This window comes from Sciurus vulgaris, assembly GCF_902686455.1.
Source record: "Sciurus vulgaris genome assembly, chromosome: 11".
NCBI lineage: Eukaryota > Metazoa > Chordata > Mammalia > Rodentia > Sciuridae > Sciurus > Sciurus vulgaris.
This window is the reverse complement of record NC_136472.1, coordinates 75,521,469-75,535,225: the sequence shown is the minus strand read 5'-3', so window position 1 is coordinate 75,535,225 and position 13,757 is coordinate 75,521,469. Positions and strand designations below refer to the sequence as shown.

Sequence of the window (13,757 nt, the reverse complement as noted above, 5' to 3'; positions counted from 1 at the left end):
AAAAAACATTTTTTTTAAATAGGCAAAAGATTTGAATACTTTATTTAAAAAAAAAAAAAAAAAGACATAGGAATGGCCAGTAAGCATGTGAACAGATGCTCAATCATCTTGGAAATGCAAATTAAAACCTCAGTGAGATTCTGCTTAAGCACCACTGAAATGGCACAGAAAGGGTTAAGTATGCAGGTAGGCTTTCCTCTTGTACTGTCTAGCCAACATCCATATCACATACCAGGTTCCAGAATAAAAGGAATGATGCCTTTAAAACACACACTTCTTCTACATTACTTAACTCATACAATCTCCAAAATAACCTAAGATTGCTTTTAAGTAGGGGCTGAAGAGAGAATCGGCTCATCCATCTCTGCCTAGCATTAACCAAACATAAATCTGTCTCACTGGATTACTATAGCAAAGGAGTACTGAGGCTACAAATAACCACCCTTCTACCTATTCCTTTTTCACTTATGTGGGGTTCTGACATGAGGCTATAATAAGCATCTTGGAGATAAAACTGTGAATTACTTCTCATTACTTTTACTGTAATAGCCACTGTTCTTCCTTCAAGTACTGCATAATATCTATTTCTGCTAAAATAACTTCATTTTTCAAAATCCAGGTCTTCTACTGAGCTAAAATAAGTAGCTATTCAGAAAAGTATTCATTGCCAAAGGAAGTAGTTGTGAACTGAAAGTGTCAAGGCAGAATTCTTTTTGTCTTAACGACAAATTAGTTTCACTGGATTTATATTTGCCCTCTAGCCTTTGAGACCTTTTTCCAGATTCTAGCTAGTGTGGGTCTTCTTATATCAAGGAGGTTGTTAAACCTGTCTGGGGTGATACATTGAGACAGCTCACATACCTTGAGAAGACATAATTCTGGTGAAGGTTGAAAGGAAATTTCAAACAATGACATTCCAGCATCATTGTCCCTGAAGCAGTATTCTATAGAAAGATGGCAGGTAAAATCAGAAATGTGAATGGAGTTGGGTGCAGTGGCACAGGCCTATAATCCTAGAGACTCTGGAGGCTGAGGCAGGAGGATCATGAGTCAAAAGCCAGCCTTGGTAACTTAGCAAGTCCCTAAGCAACTCAGTGAGACCCTGTTTCTAAACCAACTATAAAAAAGGACTGGGGATGTGGGCTCAGTGGTTGAGCACCCCTGAGTTCAGTTCCTACCAAAAAAAAAAAGTGAGTGGAGAACTTACCCTTGATTAATCATTTCCAAGGTTTCCCTGATTGATCACCCAGTAGCTTTGATTGGCCAAAGGCAGAACATGCAACTTTTTAGTTTCCTTTAACTTCACATATGCAGTGTTGCTCTGTAACCATAGAAAGAAGGTGGGCTCAAAGTTGCAACCAGAAATCTTAAGGTACAAAGATCATCTCATTCTTCCCCCAGTGCTGGGACTGAACTGAGTACCTCGTTAGCCACTCCCCAGCCCTATCTCATCTCTTAAAGATTGTGACACACAGTTTTCTTTCCTCATGGGAAAGACCTATCTGGGATGGGTCCAGTGCAGGAGAATGGTCCAAATGACCTCTTAAGATAGACATAGGCCTCATGTGCACAAGGCCCTGGGTTCCATCCCCAGCACCACAAACACACACACATCATATCATAAGTGACAGTCACAGAACTCTAAATGATGGTTTAAGCTTTATATCAGGTATAAGCTTTATATCAGGTTTCTCTGAAGTGGGAAACATACCCATTAACAAATCAAACCAGGATTTCTATCATTAAGGTATTAAGAGCAAAATCATGCATGGCATAGTATGGGACATAAAATATTTGAAAATATGCCAAATAACAAGTGTGAAATGAAGAGAGTAGAAAAACTAGGAACCCATTTCTAAAAACCAGGGGAGAGTTTTGAGTTGATATTAAAACCAAAGCATGTGCAAGAGGTGGTGCAGTCTCCCCACTCACCAGCAGCCTCTGAGCAGCCAGCAACAGGCAGGAAAAATGTGTTGGGTGGCTGCATGACAGAGTATTTTCTCCCAAACTTCTTTTTGCCTCCTGGGAGCTCCCTGCCACATTGGAGGATCTTCCAGCACCAACTCTGTCATTTGCTGTTTTCCTCCTCTGACAATGCAAGGGTAATTAATACATGTCTCTCAGAACTGTTAGAAGGTTTCAAAGACATCACAAGTGATGTACCTGGCACAGGATCTTGCTTATTTTATATTGCTTCTGCCAGCCTGGTGCCCTGAAGGAAAACCCTTCCAGACCCACTTCTCCAGGCCTTAGTCCTAGAGGTCGTGGTAGTAGGCATCATTTAAGATTTATGTAAAAGTAAGAAAGTAGGGCTTCTGAGGACTGGTTTTGTTTGGGGTAGTGCTAACATGCAGGGCCTCATGCTGTCTACACTGAGCTACACCCCCAGTGATCCTTTCTGATTCTCACACTAGCAAAGTCTGAGCAGGGGGTCCAAAAACCTGGGGGCTAGAATGTGTTCTTCTGCCATTCGATTATATAACTTTGGGACAGGTTTGTTTCCCTTGTTCAACTCCCCTTACCTGATTATTGAAATAATCATCAGTCCCCGCAACCTGCATCAGTGTTATCTGCCATCTGTAAATCCCTGTGCCAGTATTCCGGATGTGACCCTTTGCCATTGAGAGCAAGTGGTCTGGCAGAAGTGGAAAGGCACTGGCAAAAATAATGAGCCCAAGGCAGAGTGGCTACAGAAGCACAAGGAGCTGGAGCATAGAGAGGAGGGGATTACAGCAGAAAGGAGAACTGGGGGGTCTGTCGTGCCTTTGTGAAATAAGAGGTTTCTTTTGGATTTTGTGTAAGATTTGATGCATCAGGAAACACTCCAGAAAGAGGTGAGTCATGCAGGCCCAGGGCTGAAACTTGGACTACGTGGGATGTGTCTGGGGATGGGCGAGTCGTTCTATGAACTAGAAAGGAGGCTGCTAGGGCACAAGGAAGCTGGGACCAAAGTTAGTAGGTTCCAAAGAGGACAGACTAATCTGCTGGTCCAAAGGGTTTTGGCCAACATCAGGAAAAGGGGTGGCAAGGAGGGTGGCAGCAGGCTTCCTGCATTCATGTGTCTGCATACACATTTACTTGGTGCTTTGTTCAATGAACAGTTTTACTATGTGACAAAACACTAATCTGGATGCTAAGGAGAAAAAAAAATTTGGGAAACACAGTTTCTTCCCTCAAGGAAGTCATTGTGATGAAGGAGACAAGTGGCAATGATACAGAACGCAGATAACAGTTGAAACCAGCTCCCAGAACAGCCCTCAGTGATTATTGAAGTAAGGAGCCATCTAGACTCAGCAAACCGCACAGCAAAGCCCAGAGGCCAGATGAAGCGGGGCCTGCCAGGAACACTGGAGAGTTTGGTTTTAGTGCATGCTAAAACCCGAGACTGGGGAAGGGAACTAGGGAGAAAAGACTGGAGAAAGGAGTTGGAATACGCCTGGGCATTTGAGTGTAGTCCTAAGGCACTGAGATAGTACTGAAGATGTTCGAGGACATTGGGAAAGTAAATGTCATCAGTGGGATACCGTGGATCAGAAAGGTCCTGGGAAGCTGGGAAGAGGGAAGGAAACTAATTACTGGGCCTCTCATTAATCCGGGGTGGGGGGGGAGAACAAGAACAATCTGGGTTCAGGTCCTGATGGGTTAGTAAGAAATCAAAGTGTGAGTAACTTGGGCCAGGGCTATGGCTCAGTGGTAGAGCACTTGCCTAGCATGTGTGAGGCACTGAGTTTGACTCTCAGCACCACATATAAATAAATAAAACAAAGGTATCATGTCCACTTAAAACAAAAAAATTTAAAAAAAAAAAAGTGTGAGTAACTCCTGGTTTCTGGCTTCCCAAGTAGGAGTCAGGAGATTTCAGTAGGAAGATGAGTCCATTCTCGAGTGGTTCAAGGTTACTAGGACACCGGTAATGCTCTCCCACCCCCATGCCCACCTTCACATCCTTCAGAGGCTTCCTGTTCCCTGAAGCCCTGGCCTGGTGCCTCCACTGTCATCTCTCAGCCCTACCTTTTTTTATTTCATTTGGTTTGGTTTGGTTTGATTTGGTTGGTTGGTTGGTTTGGGTTTTTATGTTTGGTTGGTTGGGTTTTTTGTATTGCTTTGTTTAGTTTGCACTGTGCTAGGGATTGGACCCAGAACTCATGCATGTTAGGCAAGCACTCTTCCACTGAGCTATGAGTCCCAATTTTTAATTTTTTTAAAACTTGATAGATACCACTGTGATTTTATTGTGTACAGTGATGTTTTGATGTGCACATTGTTGAGTGGTTAAATATAGCTAATTAGCAAGTGCATTACCTCAGCTCTCATTTGTGTTGCAGCTGCATAACATCCAGGCTATTTTTCAAGAGTACAGTATGTCATCATTAACTGCAGTCATGATGTGATTATGTATCCTTTAACCAACATCCCCCCAACCCCCTAGCGGCTGGTAACTACCACACTCTGTGAAATCACCTCAGATCCCACAGGAGTGAGATCATGCCATGTCTGTCTCTCTCAGTTTTACCTTTTAACAGGCTCCCTCCAGCCTGCTCAGCTCAGAGCCTTGCCAGATTGTATTGGCCATCTTTGTGCCTCCAACTGGAGCACCTTTTCCTTCTCCTGCTGTCCCTGGTTCCAGACTCATTCAGATGTCAGCCTTCCCTACCATTCTCTACCACCACCACTAGGGAAGGCCAGCATAAATCTGTCAGCAGACCTGTTCCCATTCCCATGCAATCGTAATGATTTTCGGGTGTGTCACCTCCCCCACTACTGTGACACACACACCCCACCATCCCCAAAGAGCAGGTGGCATCTCTGTACTCTTTGTACCTGGCCCAGACATAAAGTAGGATGTCAGTAAATGTTTGTCAAATGAACACCTCTAAATGGGGGCATCCAACAGAGTTGGAAATCTCAAAAGACAAAAAGTACCAAAGATAAATGTCAACAGCATGAACGCTTTATATTTACCTGGGCCCCCCGTCCTCTTGCCCAAGCACTACGTTGTGTAAGGACTAGATGTTCAGTCATCTAGGCCCATCACAGTTGGCTTGGTTGTGTGTGAGTAGGCTGGAAGGCGAGAAGGAACACAGAGGCCTAGGGCAGAGGGGAGGTGAAATGCAACTCCCAGTCAAAGGAAGCCTGGCCTACACACCTGCTGGCTCCTTCCTCTTGCCAACTGTTCAGGCCCTAATCTCTATCACCACCTGGTGGCCGCACCTATGAATAGCAAACTCCCGGAGCTGTAGGCAGAAGATCCGTGGATTGGCCTCACAGGGTTCTGACACCACCTCCTGGGAACTGCAGGCAGATCTGTATAGCCTTGTTCCGAGAAGCTCCAAGAACTCGTTATCACATTCTTAAAGACACATCTGGCCTTCAAAAGGCTAAGGATCACTCCTGTAAAGGAGTCATTCACCTCCCATCCCTCAAAGGAAGTTTTCTGAAGAATCATAATAAAAAAGAAGCAGACCTGGATCCCTACTGCTCGGAATCTCACCCTCCAGTTTCCTGAAGGACTTTCGCAGAACATAGAATCCAGTTTGGAAACCATTCTTGTAAAGCCAAAGGCTTACAGAGCCTCAGACCCAGAAGATCCCTTAGAAATCACTGAGACCTACTAGGTCACACCAGGGAGGGATGTGGTGACACTCACAGAGCAGATAGGTACAGTACCAGAACCTGACACAAACAGCCCTCTTTACCGAGCTTTACTTTATTGCTTGCCTTATTTCCCACAACTGAAAATTTTTAAATTTTATTTGTGTGCTTTTTATGTGTTGCTAAGGATTGAACCCAGTGCCTCACACATGCAAGGCAAGCATTCTGCCACTCAGCCACAGCCACAGCTTCATAACTGAACCATAACTGAATTTTTTTTCTTTTTTCTTTTTCTTTTTTTTTTTCCGCTGTACTGCAGATTGAACTCAGGGCCTTAGTGCTTATAAGGCAAACACTCTACCACCTGAGCTGTATCCCAGCCCTTGAAATTTTTAAAAAAGAAACTTTTGTATCCTAAATGTTCCCAAGAAATCACTTTTCTGTATATTCTTAGACTTCTAGAACAAACCATAATACGTAGTAGAAAACAAATTTATTACTTGCATTTAAATAAGTTCTTTATACATAACTTACATCAATACCCATAAGCCAATTTATTTCATGAGGAGAAAGCAGACTCATTAAATGACTTGTGCCAATGTAAAGATCCTTTCCATTGTTTCACAGACGTGTACATTCTGTGGTGCTCAAAACATGGACCAGGTATTCATGTGACTGACTTGTTATGCCTGTTTCAGGGGGTTCATAACCCATTTGGAGACGGGAGGGATGGGGGAATGTTGACTGAATATACTCGGTGTACTGGAGTCTACTGCAAACAACCTTCAGAGTGTGTTTTTGATCAACATTTTGCAGATGCCTACACTTGAGTTCCAAGAAGAAGTGCCTTGCTCCAGGTCACACAGCTATCACATGGTAGATCCTAGGTGAACCTTGAGTCTGCCTGACTCCCCCACCTGTGTGTTCCGTACCAGCTGGCTGCCTGGGGCTCAGATGGTCCAGCTTCTCCCAAGACCTCCTCTCAACCCCAACCCTTCCCTTTTTTCTCTTTTAGGAGTGCCAGTTTCTCTCAGGGCACCAGGCAAAAGAGTGACACAGCTGTACAAAAACTTGCCCAGGGCAACGGACACTGTGTCAACGGGGTCAGCGGTCAAGTCCATGGCTTCTATAGCCTTCCCAAGCCAAGCCGGCACAATACGGAATTCAGAGACAGTACCTATGACCTTCCCCGGAGCCTGGCCTCCCATGGCCACACCAAGGGCAGCCTCACAGGGTCGGAGACAGATAACGAGGATGTGTACACCTTCAAGATGCCCAGCAACACCCTGTGCCGGGAGTTTGGGGACCTCCTGGTGGACAACATGGATGTTCCAACCACTCCACTCTCCGCCTACCAGATCCCCAGGACATTCACATTGGATAAGAACCACAATGCCATGGCAGTGGCTGCTCCTGGAGACTCAGCCATTGCCCCCCCACCCCGGCCCCCCAAGCCAAGTCAGGCAGAAACACCTCGATGGGGCAGCCCTCAGCAGAGGCCTCCAGTCAGTGAAAGCAGATCTGTCGCTGCCACCATCCCCAGGCGCAATACCCTCCCTGCGATGGACAACAGCAGACTCCATCGAGGTCAGTGTGGCCCTGACTGGGAGCCAGAGGGAGAGTGGGGTATCTCAAGGGTTCCCAGTGCTTTTCTAGCCCTTGGTCATCCATAAACAAGGGCCACCCAGGTCACTGATCCTCACTAGTATCTTCTGTCCTACCCCTTTATCAGCTGGCCTTCCAGACATGAGTATGAGTGGCAAAAGGGTAGCAGATCCTCCTCTGAGAAGTTACTAGTCTACTAAGGGTACAAGCCATTCTTGGGCAACCACAATATGATGTATTATGGTTTTGGAAATCCAAATCATAGTGTTTTATTCACTTAAAAAATCAAAGATTTTAACAAAGAAGTTCAGAAAGCCTGTCCAAACTTTGAGCCAAACCTAATGAAGACTGACAGACTAATAAAACAAAATGACATCTTCAGACTATTTTGTAAGCCACACCAGAAGCTCTTTGGTTAAAGCCTGAACTTCTATTTGAAGTACCTCAATTTTATTGTTATTTGTTTACTCAGTGTATTCCAACTCTGCATGTAACTTTCTCTGATTAACACACACACAAAAGAACAATATTGAGTCCTCTCAGTTTATGTCTTGCTTTACAATTTGCAAGGCCTTTTCTTGGCCATCCTATCCTATAGGCCGTGCAGAGTTGGGCAGGACAGAGCTCCATTGTCTCCTCGCACACAAGGCCAGTGGAAGTTAAGACTTACTTCGGTTGCGGAGTCATCAAGGGCAGAGCTGAGCCGCTGAGCCGGGTCCTGGTTCCTTTAGAACTCTTTGCAGTCATTCCGTCAGTCAACAGTTTGAGCAGTGACCCTGTGCTTTGGAACTGAGTGTAGACATAAAACATGTCCCTGCTCTTGAGAACTCACATCTAGCTGGGAAAAGAAAACCAACATGTACAGATCAGTGCAAGGATTGTTACTGTACTGTTCATAGAGGTGGTATCTGGGGTGAGTGGGACCGGTGGTAAGTGATGGAGGAGTCTAAGGAGAGGTGAGGGCAGAAGTCAAAGAGGAACTCTCTGCAGATGTCAACATGGAGCTAGAACCGGAGGCCTGGGAGGAACAGAGTGTGTTAGAAATAGCACCGTATTGTGCTGATTTTAAGACCTTACAGTGACATAGCCATATCAATCGTTATAGCAGCTCAATTCACAAGAGGAAGCTATGGAACCAATCTATGTGCCCTTCAACAGATGAATAGATAAAGAAAATGTGGTATATATACCAATATATATATAAAAAGAATGGCTTTCTGACTTTTGCCAGTAAATGGATGGATCTGGAGACTTCCATGCTAAGTGAAATAAGCCAATCCCCAAAATCCAAAGGGTGAATATTCTCTCTAATATACAGATGCTAACACATGATGGGAAGGGTTGGGGGGGAATAGAAGTTCAGTGGATTAGACAAAGTGGAATAAAAGGAAGGTAGCAGGTACGGGAATAGGAAAGACTGTAGAATGAATTGAACGTAACTTTCCTGTGTTCATATGTGAATACACGAACAGTGAAACTCCACATCAGGTACAGCCACAAGATGGGATCCTAATTAGAATAAGTTAAACTCCATGTATGTACAATACATCAAAGTACACTGCACTGTCACTATCTAAAAAGAACAACAACAAAAAAGTAACACAATAACACTGGACTGAGAACAGTACCTCCAGAAGTATCAGGAAACTGAGCCACCCTGGAAGGGGAGAGGGAAGAGTCAGCGCATGGATCAGCAAGAGTACTTATGATCTTCCTTCCCGTCGCAGCTTCTTCCTGTGAGACCTACGAGTACCCGCCACGCAGTGGAGAGACTGCAGGCCGGTCTGCCGAGTCCATGAGCGAGGGAGTCAGTTCTTTCCTGGTGAGTGGGGTTTGACCAGGGCTCCTCGGGTCAGCTAGGGTAAGGAAGAGGTCACATCCCATGGAACCAAAAGCACAGCTCCCAAAAGAGTGCTGGCCTCTCCTTCTTAGGACCCTGCCTGGGTTCTTGCCTCAGTTCAGAACCTTAGGTTGAGCTTTTAGACAAGTAAAATATAGGCGCCCTTGTTTGGAGGAAGTGTGTGTCCAGATAGACTGGATTACAAGACTCACCGCCCCGTGGGTCAGTGGAGAGGGTCTAGAATACAGCAGACCCAGGCTCCAGGGTAACGGGTCTTCTACACAGCAGTCTTAGCCACCAGTCTCAAACAACAGACGGGCATTGAGGAGTGAGCAGGATCCATGCTCAGTCAGGCCATCTGGAAAAATTACAACCCAAGCTCAGGGTCCCAGCTGCCCTCTAGGAGGGACTGATCACGGTTATCTGAGGTGCAGGCAAGTAGACCAGGGCCTGATTTCGAGCCAGTGAAAGCTAGGTAAGCTCGGCTGTGGCAGCTCGGCTGTGGCAGGTGGCCAGTGTAGGAATGGAAGCACAGCAGCAGCCCGGCCACTGCACTGCCCAGGGTTGGGGCGGCTCTGCTTGATCCTGGTGGTCACTCAGGTACCTGGGATAAGCCCCCAGATGGCCCCAGACCTCGGCTCCCAGGGCCAAGACTCCTCACATGCTCTTGCCAGGATCAGGGTCTAGAGACTGACCACCCCCCTCCAAGTGGTCCTGAACCAAACCTATGCAGTTCACAGCCCATAGTGCCCCCTGCCTTGGCCAGGCATCCAGAAATCTTGAGTGGACCCAGCCATCAGGAATATTTTATGGGGCTAGGGTTGTGGCTGGGTGGTAGCGTGCTTGCCTGGCATATGTGAGGCACTGGGTTGGATCCTCAGCACTGCATAAAAATAAATAAATAAATAAAAATAAAGGCATTGTGTCCATCTACAACTAAATTTTTTTTAAAAAAAGAATATTTTGTGCTTTAAATTTATCATAAATTGTAGGTGGGTCCCAAAAGGTAGTGATACCTAGAAGGGGCTCATCGGACAGCATTTCTTCCTGTTTCCCACTCTGTTCTTAGTTGGTCTTGCTAAGATCTCCCTTGTAGCCTCAGCGTGGAGAAGATCACTGGGATAGCTGGCCTTGTATACAGTTCTCACCTTTGTGCTTCTTTGTGCTGATGACAGCTCTCTCTCTCTCTCCCTCTTCCTCTCTTTAGCCAGGGAAAACGCTCGTGGGTCGGTCAGACAGTGCCAGTTCAGAAGATAACTATGTGCCCATGAACCCGGGTTCTTCTACCCTGCTAACCATGGAGCGGGCAGGTGATAATTCCCAGAGCGTCTACATCCCCATGAGCCCAGGGCCTCATCCCTTTGACCCGCTCGGCTACCCATCCACAGCCCTTCCTATGCACAGAGGCCCCAGCCGAGGAAGTGAGATCCAGCCACCTCCTGTCAACCGCAACCTCAAGCCTGACCGGAAGGGTAAGCACTGTCCCCTGCCCCGTTCTCTGAACACCTAGGGACCACTTCCATTTGCTCAGGAATGTTAGTTTTTTGTCACTGTGACCAATATGGCTGACAAGGACAGCTTAGAGGAGGAAAGATTTATTTTGGATCATGGTTTCAGTCCATTGTCAGCAACTCCATTGCTCTGGGCTGAGGTAAGGCAGATCATTGTGGAGGAAGAGTGTGGCAAAGGAAAGCTGCTCAGCTCACAGCAGCTGGGAAGCAGAGCAAGAGAGGAAGGAGCTGGGGAGGAGATAGACTCTTCCCGCCCAGCAGGCTCCATCTCCCAGTAGGCCATTCAGCTTTCAGTGGGTTGATCCATTTGATGGATGTGCTCAGAGCCCTCATGATCCAGTCATTGCCTGAAAGCCCTAGCTCTGAGCCTTGCTGCATTGGGGACCATGCGTTCATGGTGAGATTTCAGGGAACCATGACAAGATAGATACTGGACTTGGATAGATAAATGCCTTGAACCTCAGTTTTCTTACCTGTAAAATGGGGATGGTGATTCTCACCTCCCATATTTATTTGGAAGGATAACACCTAGGTCAGTGCATCTGGTCCTGGAGAGTGTGCAATAGTTCTATCTATGAGGCTGCCTGATAGCCAGGAAGAGGTGCTAAGAGTTCAAGTTCCAGGTCACCCACTGACACTCTGTCAGCTTTGGCTTACTGCAGACATAGGGTCCTGTAGAACTGAAACCTCCAGGTCCTTTTGGCATTAACCTTCCTCCACTGTGTTTACACAGCACAGTTCAAAATCAGCAGGGAGTAGTTGTAGTGGCCATCTTCATTTCAAATAGTTTGGTTTCATATAAAGTCATAAATCTGTTGTCAAACCATGTGTCCCATTTTGGATTCTGAAAATCCAATTACCACAGATACAGTAGGAAGGACATATAATTTGGAATCTAGAGATGATTTCAACATGGACAAAGATTATACTGTCAGCTCTCTGTATCCACAGGTTCTGTATCTGCAGATTCAATCACTGCAGATCAAAAATACTTGAAAAAAGTCTGTGCTATGTGCATATTTTTGTCATTATTCCCTAAGCAATATAACATTGTATTAGGTATCACAAATAATTTAGAGATGATTTAAAGTGTATGGGAGGAGGGGCACATAGGTTATAAGCAATACTATGCCTCTTGGTTGTTGCTGCTGTGCTGGGGATTGAACCCAGGGCCTGGCACATGCTAGGCAAACACTCTCCCACTGAGCCTCATCCTCAGCCCCTTTTTCATTATGAGACAGAACCTCACTAAATTGCCAAGACTGTTCTCAAACTTGTGACTCTCTTGCCTTGGCCTCAAAATTAACTGGGATTGCAGGTGTGTACCATCACACCTGGCTCTGACATTTTATGTAAGGGACTTGAGCGTGCAGATTTTGATATCGAGAGGGATCCTTTGCAGATGCCAAAGGAGGCCTGTCTAGCTCTGCCGAGCCTCAGATCCCCTGCGTGTGAGGCTTTGTAACTGCCTCCGTGTTTCAGCGTATCCCCTGTGACTGACTCCTGTGCTCTGTTCCTGCTGCAGCAAAGCCAACACCTCTTGACCTGAGAAACAATGCTGTCATCGATGAGCTCCCCTTCAAGTCTCCTGTCACCAAGTCTTGGTCCAGGGCCAAGTGAGTGTCTGTGGAGCGAGATCTTAGGGTGGGGCATTCGAGATGAGCAGAATGGTCCTTGTCCTGGGGGTGCAGGGTAGTTAGTTTCTACTGCTGTCATCAGCTTGTCATGGCACTTGGTCCTCATCCGTAAAGGGGGAGTATTATCATGCATTATCAAGCTGACAACGGGAAACTGTGATGGCCCAGGTCTGGGTGTGAGCGGGCCAAGGGACTCCCAGGTTCACTCTGCCTTCTTCCCACAACAGCCACACCTTCAACTCCAGCTCCTCCCAGTACTGCCGCCCCATCTCCACACAGAGTATCACCAGCACGGACTCAGGAGACAGCGAAGAAAACTACGTCCCTATGGTAAGTCCCTGGGGTTGGCTGGATGTGCCTTCTGGAATCCTCCAGGACCTTCTGCTCAGTTCACCACTTCCCCTCTCAGCCCAGGGCCTCTCTGCACTGTTGGTGGCCTTCTGCTGCTGACCCTTCTTGAGCACATGGGCAGGAAGCCGCATGAGTCGTCAGCCGTAGGAAACACATAGTCCCTGCCCAAGTAGATTGTCTTAAAGAGCAGAAGCAGCCTGCCTCTCTCTCTTGACTGACACAGGAGGCATGGTCGGTACCTTTGGAAAGGAAGTGCTGGAGATATCTGCTCAGTGTCAGGGAGACACACCTGCATGTACTCCCTGGGGTGACCGCTGTAGTTGGGTGTGGATACAGGCAGCACATGATGTGCTCCCTCCCCGAAGTTTTCATTGGAAGGGCATCGCTGCCCAGCACCTGCTCATGCTGCAAAGACCTTGAAAGAACAGTTCAACTAACCATTAAAGCAGCCAAAATCCAGAACCCAGGGCTGTCACCTTACTCATTAGAATCAGACTTGGGGACAGTCTTCAATATGGAGGTGCTTTCTCACAGCAGTAGCCTGGCTCATGACAGGACCCAAGAGCCTGTCATCTGGAGAACCGTGAGGGTACAGGGGCTTTGTACATCTGGAGACGAGGCACTTGTTTGGTCTGAGCAGCTGGGGGGCAGCTGCCTGGGGACCTGCTCTAGGCCATGGGCAGGTGGTACAGAGGGGCCCTCGAGGGGCCACAGGCTTGCTCTTAGGGACCATGAGCTAAAGCTGGGTCTTAAGAGAGACCAGGCGAGATTTGGCTTAAGGCCCTAAGAGGGAGGCCATGTGCAGGTTTGGAAGTAGGACAACAGCCCGTGTTCCATCATAGCCCAGCCACACAACCATGAGCAAGTCTCTGCTTCTCCCAACCATGGTTTTACCTTTGCTTTAAACATGAACAGTGATAATGTCTACTGCACGGGATTGTTGTGAGTACATAGAGGAGGAGTATGAAGTCCCTGGCACAGTGTGTGGCTCCAAGCAGGACACTGTGCACGAGGAACGTACCCAGAGCTGTGTTCTCCTGGGTGGTGGGGTCACCCGTTGCCTAGACTCACTCAGTCTTGTCTTCCTTGTGTTAGCAAAACCCAGTGTCTGCATCTCCTGTTCCCAGTGGCACCAACAGTCCAGCCCCGAAGAAGAGTACTGGCAGCGTCGATTACCTGGCCCTGGACTTCCAGCCGGGCTCCCCAAGCCCCCACCGCAAG

At 47.0% G+C, this 13,757-nt stretch overlaps 1 protein-coding gene and 2 pseudogenes across 4 annotated transcripts in view; 2 read left to right on the top strand and 1 right to left on the bottom strand.

The window, feature by feature from the left end:
* Nucleotides 1-13,757, bottom strand: part of LOC306640671 (coiled-coil domain-containing protein 43-like) — a 436,234-nt pseudogene that overhangs the window by 132,512 nt on the left and 289,965 nt on the right. The gene's annotated exons all lie outside the window — the stretch shown is intronic.
* The window catches only part of LOC306638567 (actin-related protein 3B-like), a 317,597-nt pseudogene that overhangs the window by 165,024 nt on the left and 138,816 nt on the right, over nt 1-13,757 (top strand). The gene's annotated exons all lie outside the window — the stretch shown is intronic.
* Nucleotides 1-13,757, top strand: part of GAB2 (GRB2 associated binding protein 2) — a 207,084-nt gene that overhangs the window by 189,787 nt on the left and 3,540 nt on the right. For both annotated transcript variants that reach the window (XM_079105095.1, XM_079105094.1), the window contains exons 4-9: nt 6,608-7,179; nt 8,925-9,019; nt 10,245-10,509; nt 12,074-12,164; nt 12,413-12,515; nt 13,632-13,757. In XM_079105095.1, coding sequence (XP_078961221.1) covers nt 6,608-7,179; nt 8,925-9,019; nt 10,245-10,509; nt 12,074-12,164; nt 12,413-12,515; nt 13,632-13,757 — 1,252 coding nt within the window. The remainder of the gene's footprint in view (nt 1-6,607; nt 7,180-8,924; nt 9,020-10,244; nt 10,510-12,073; nt 12,165-12,412; nt 12,516-13,631) is intronic.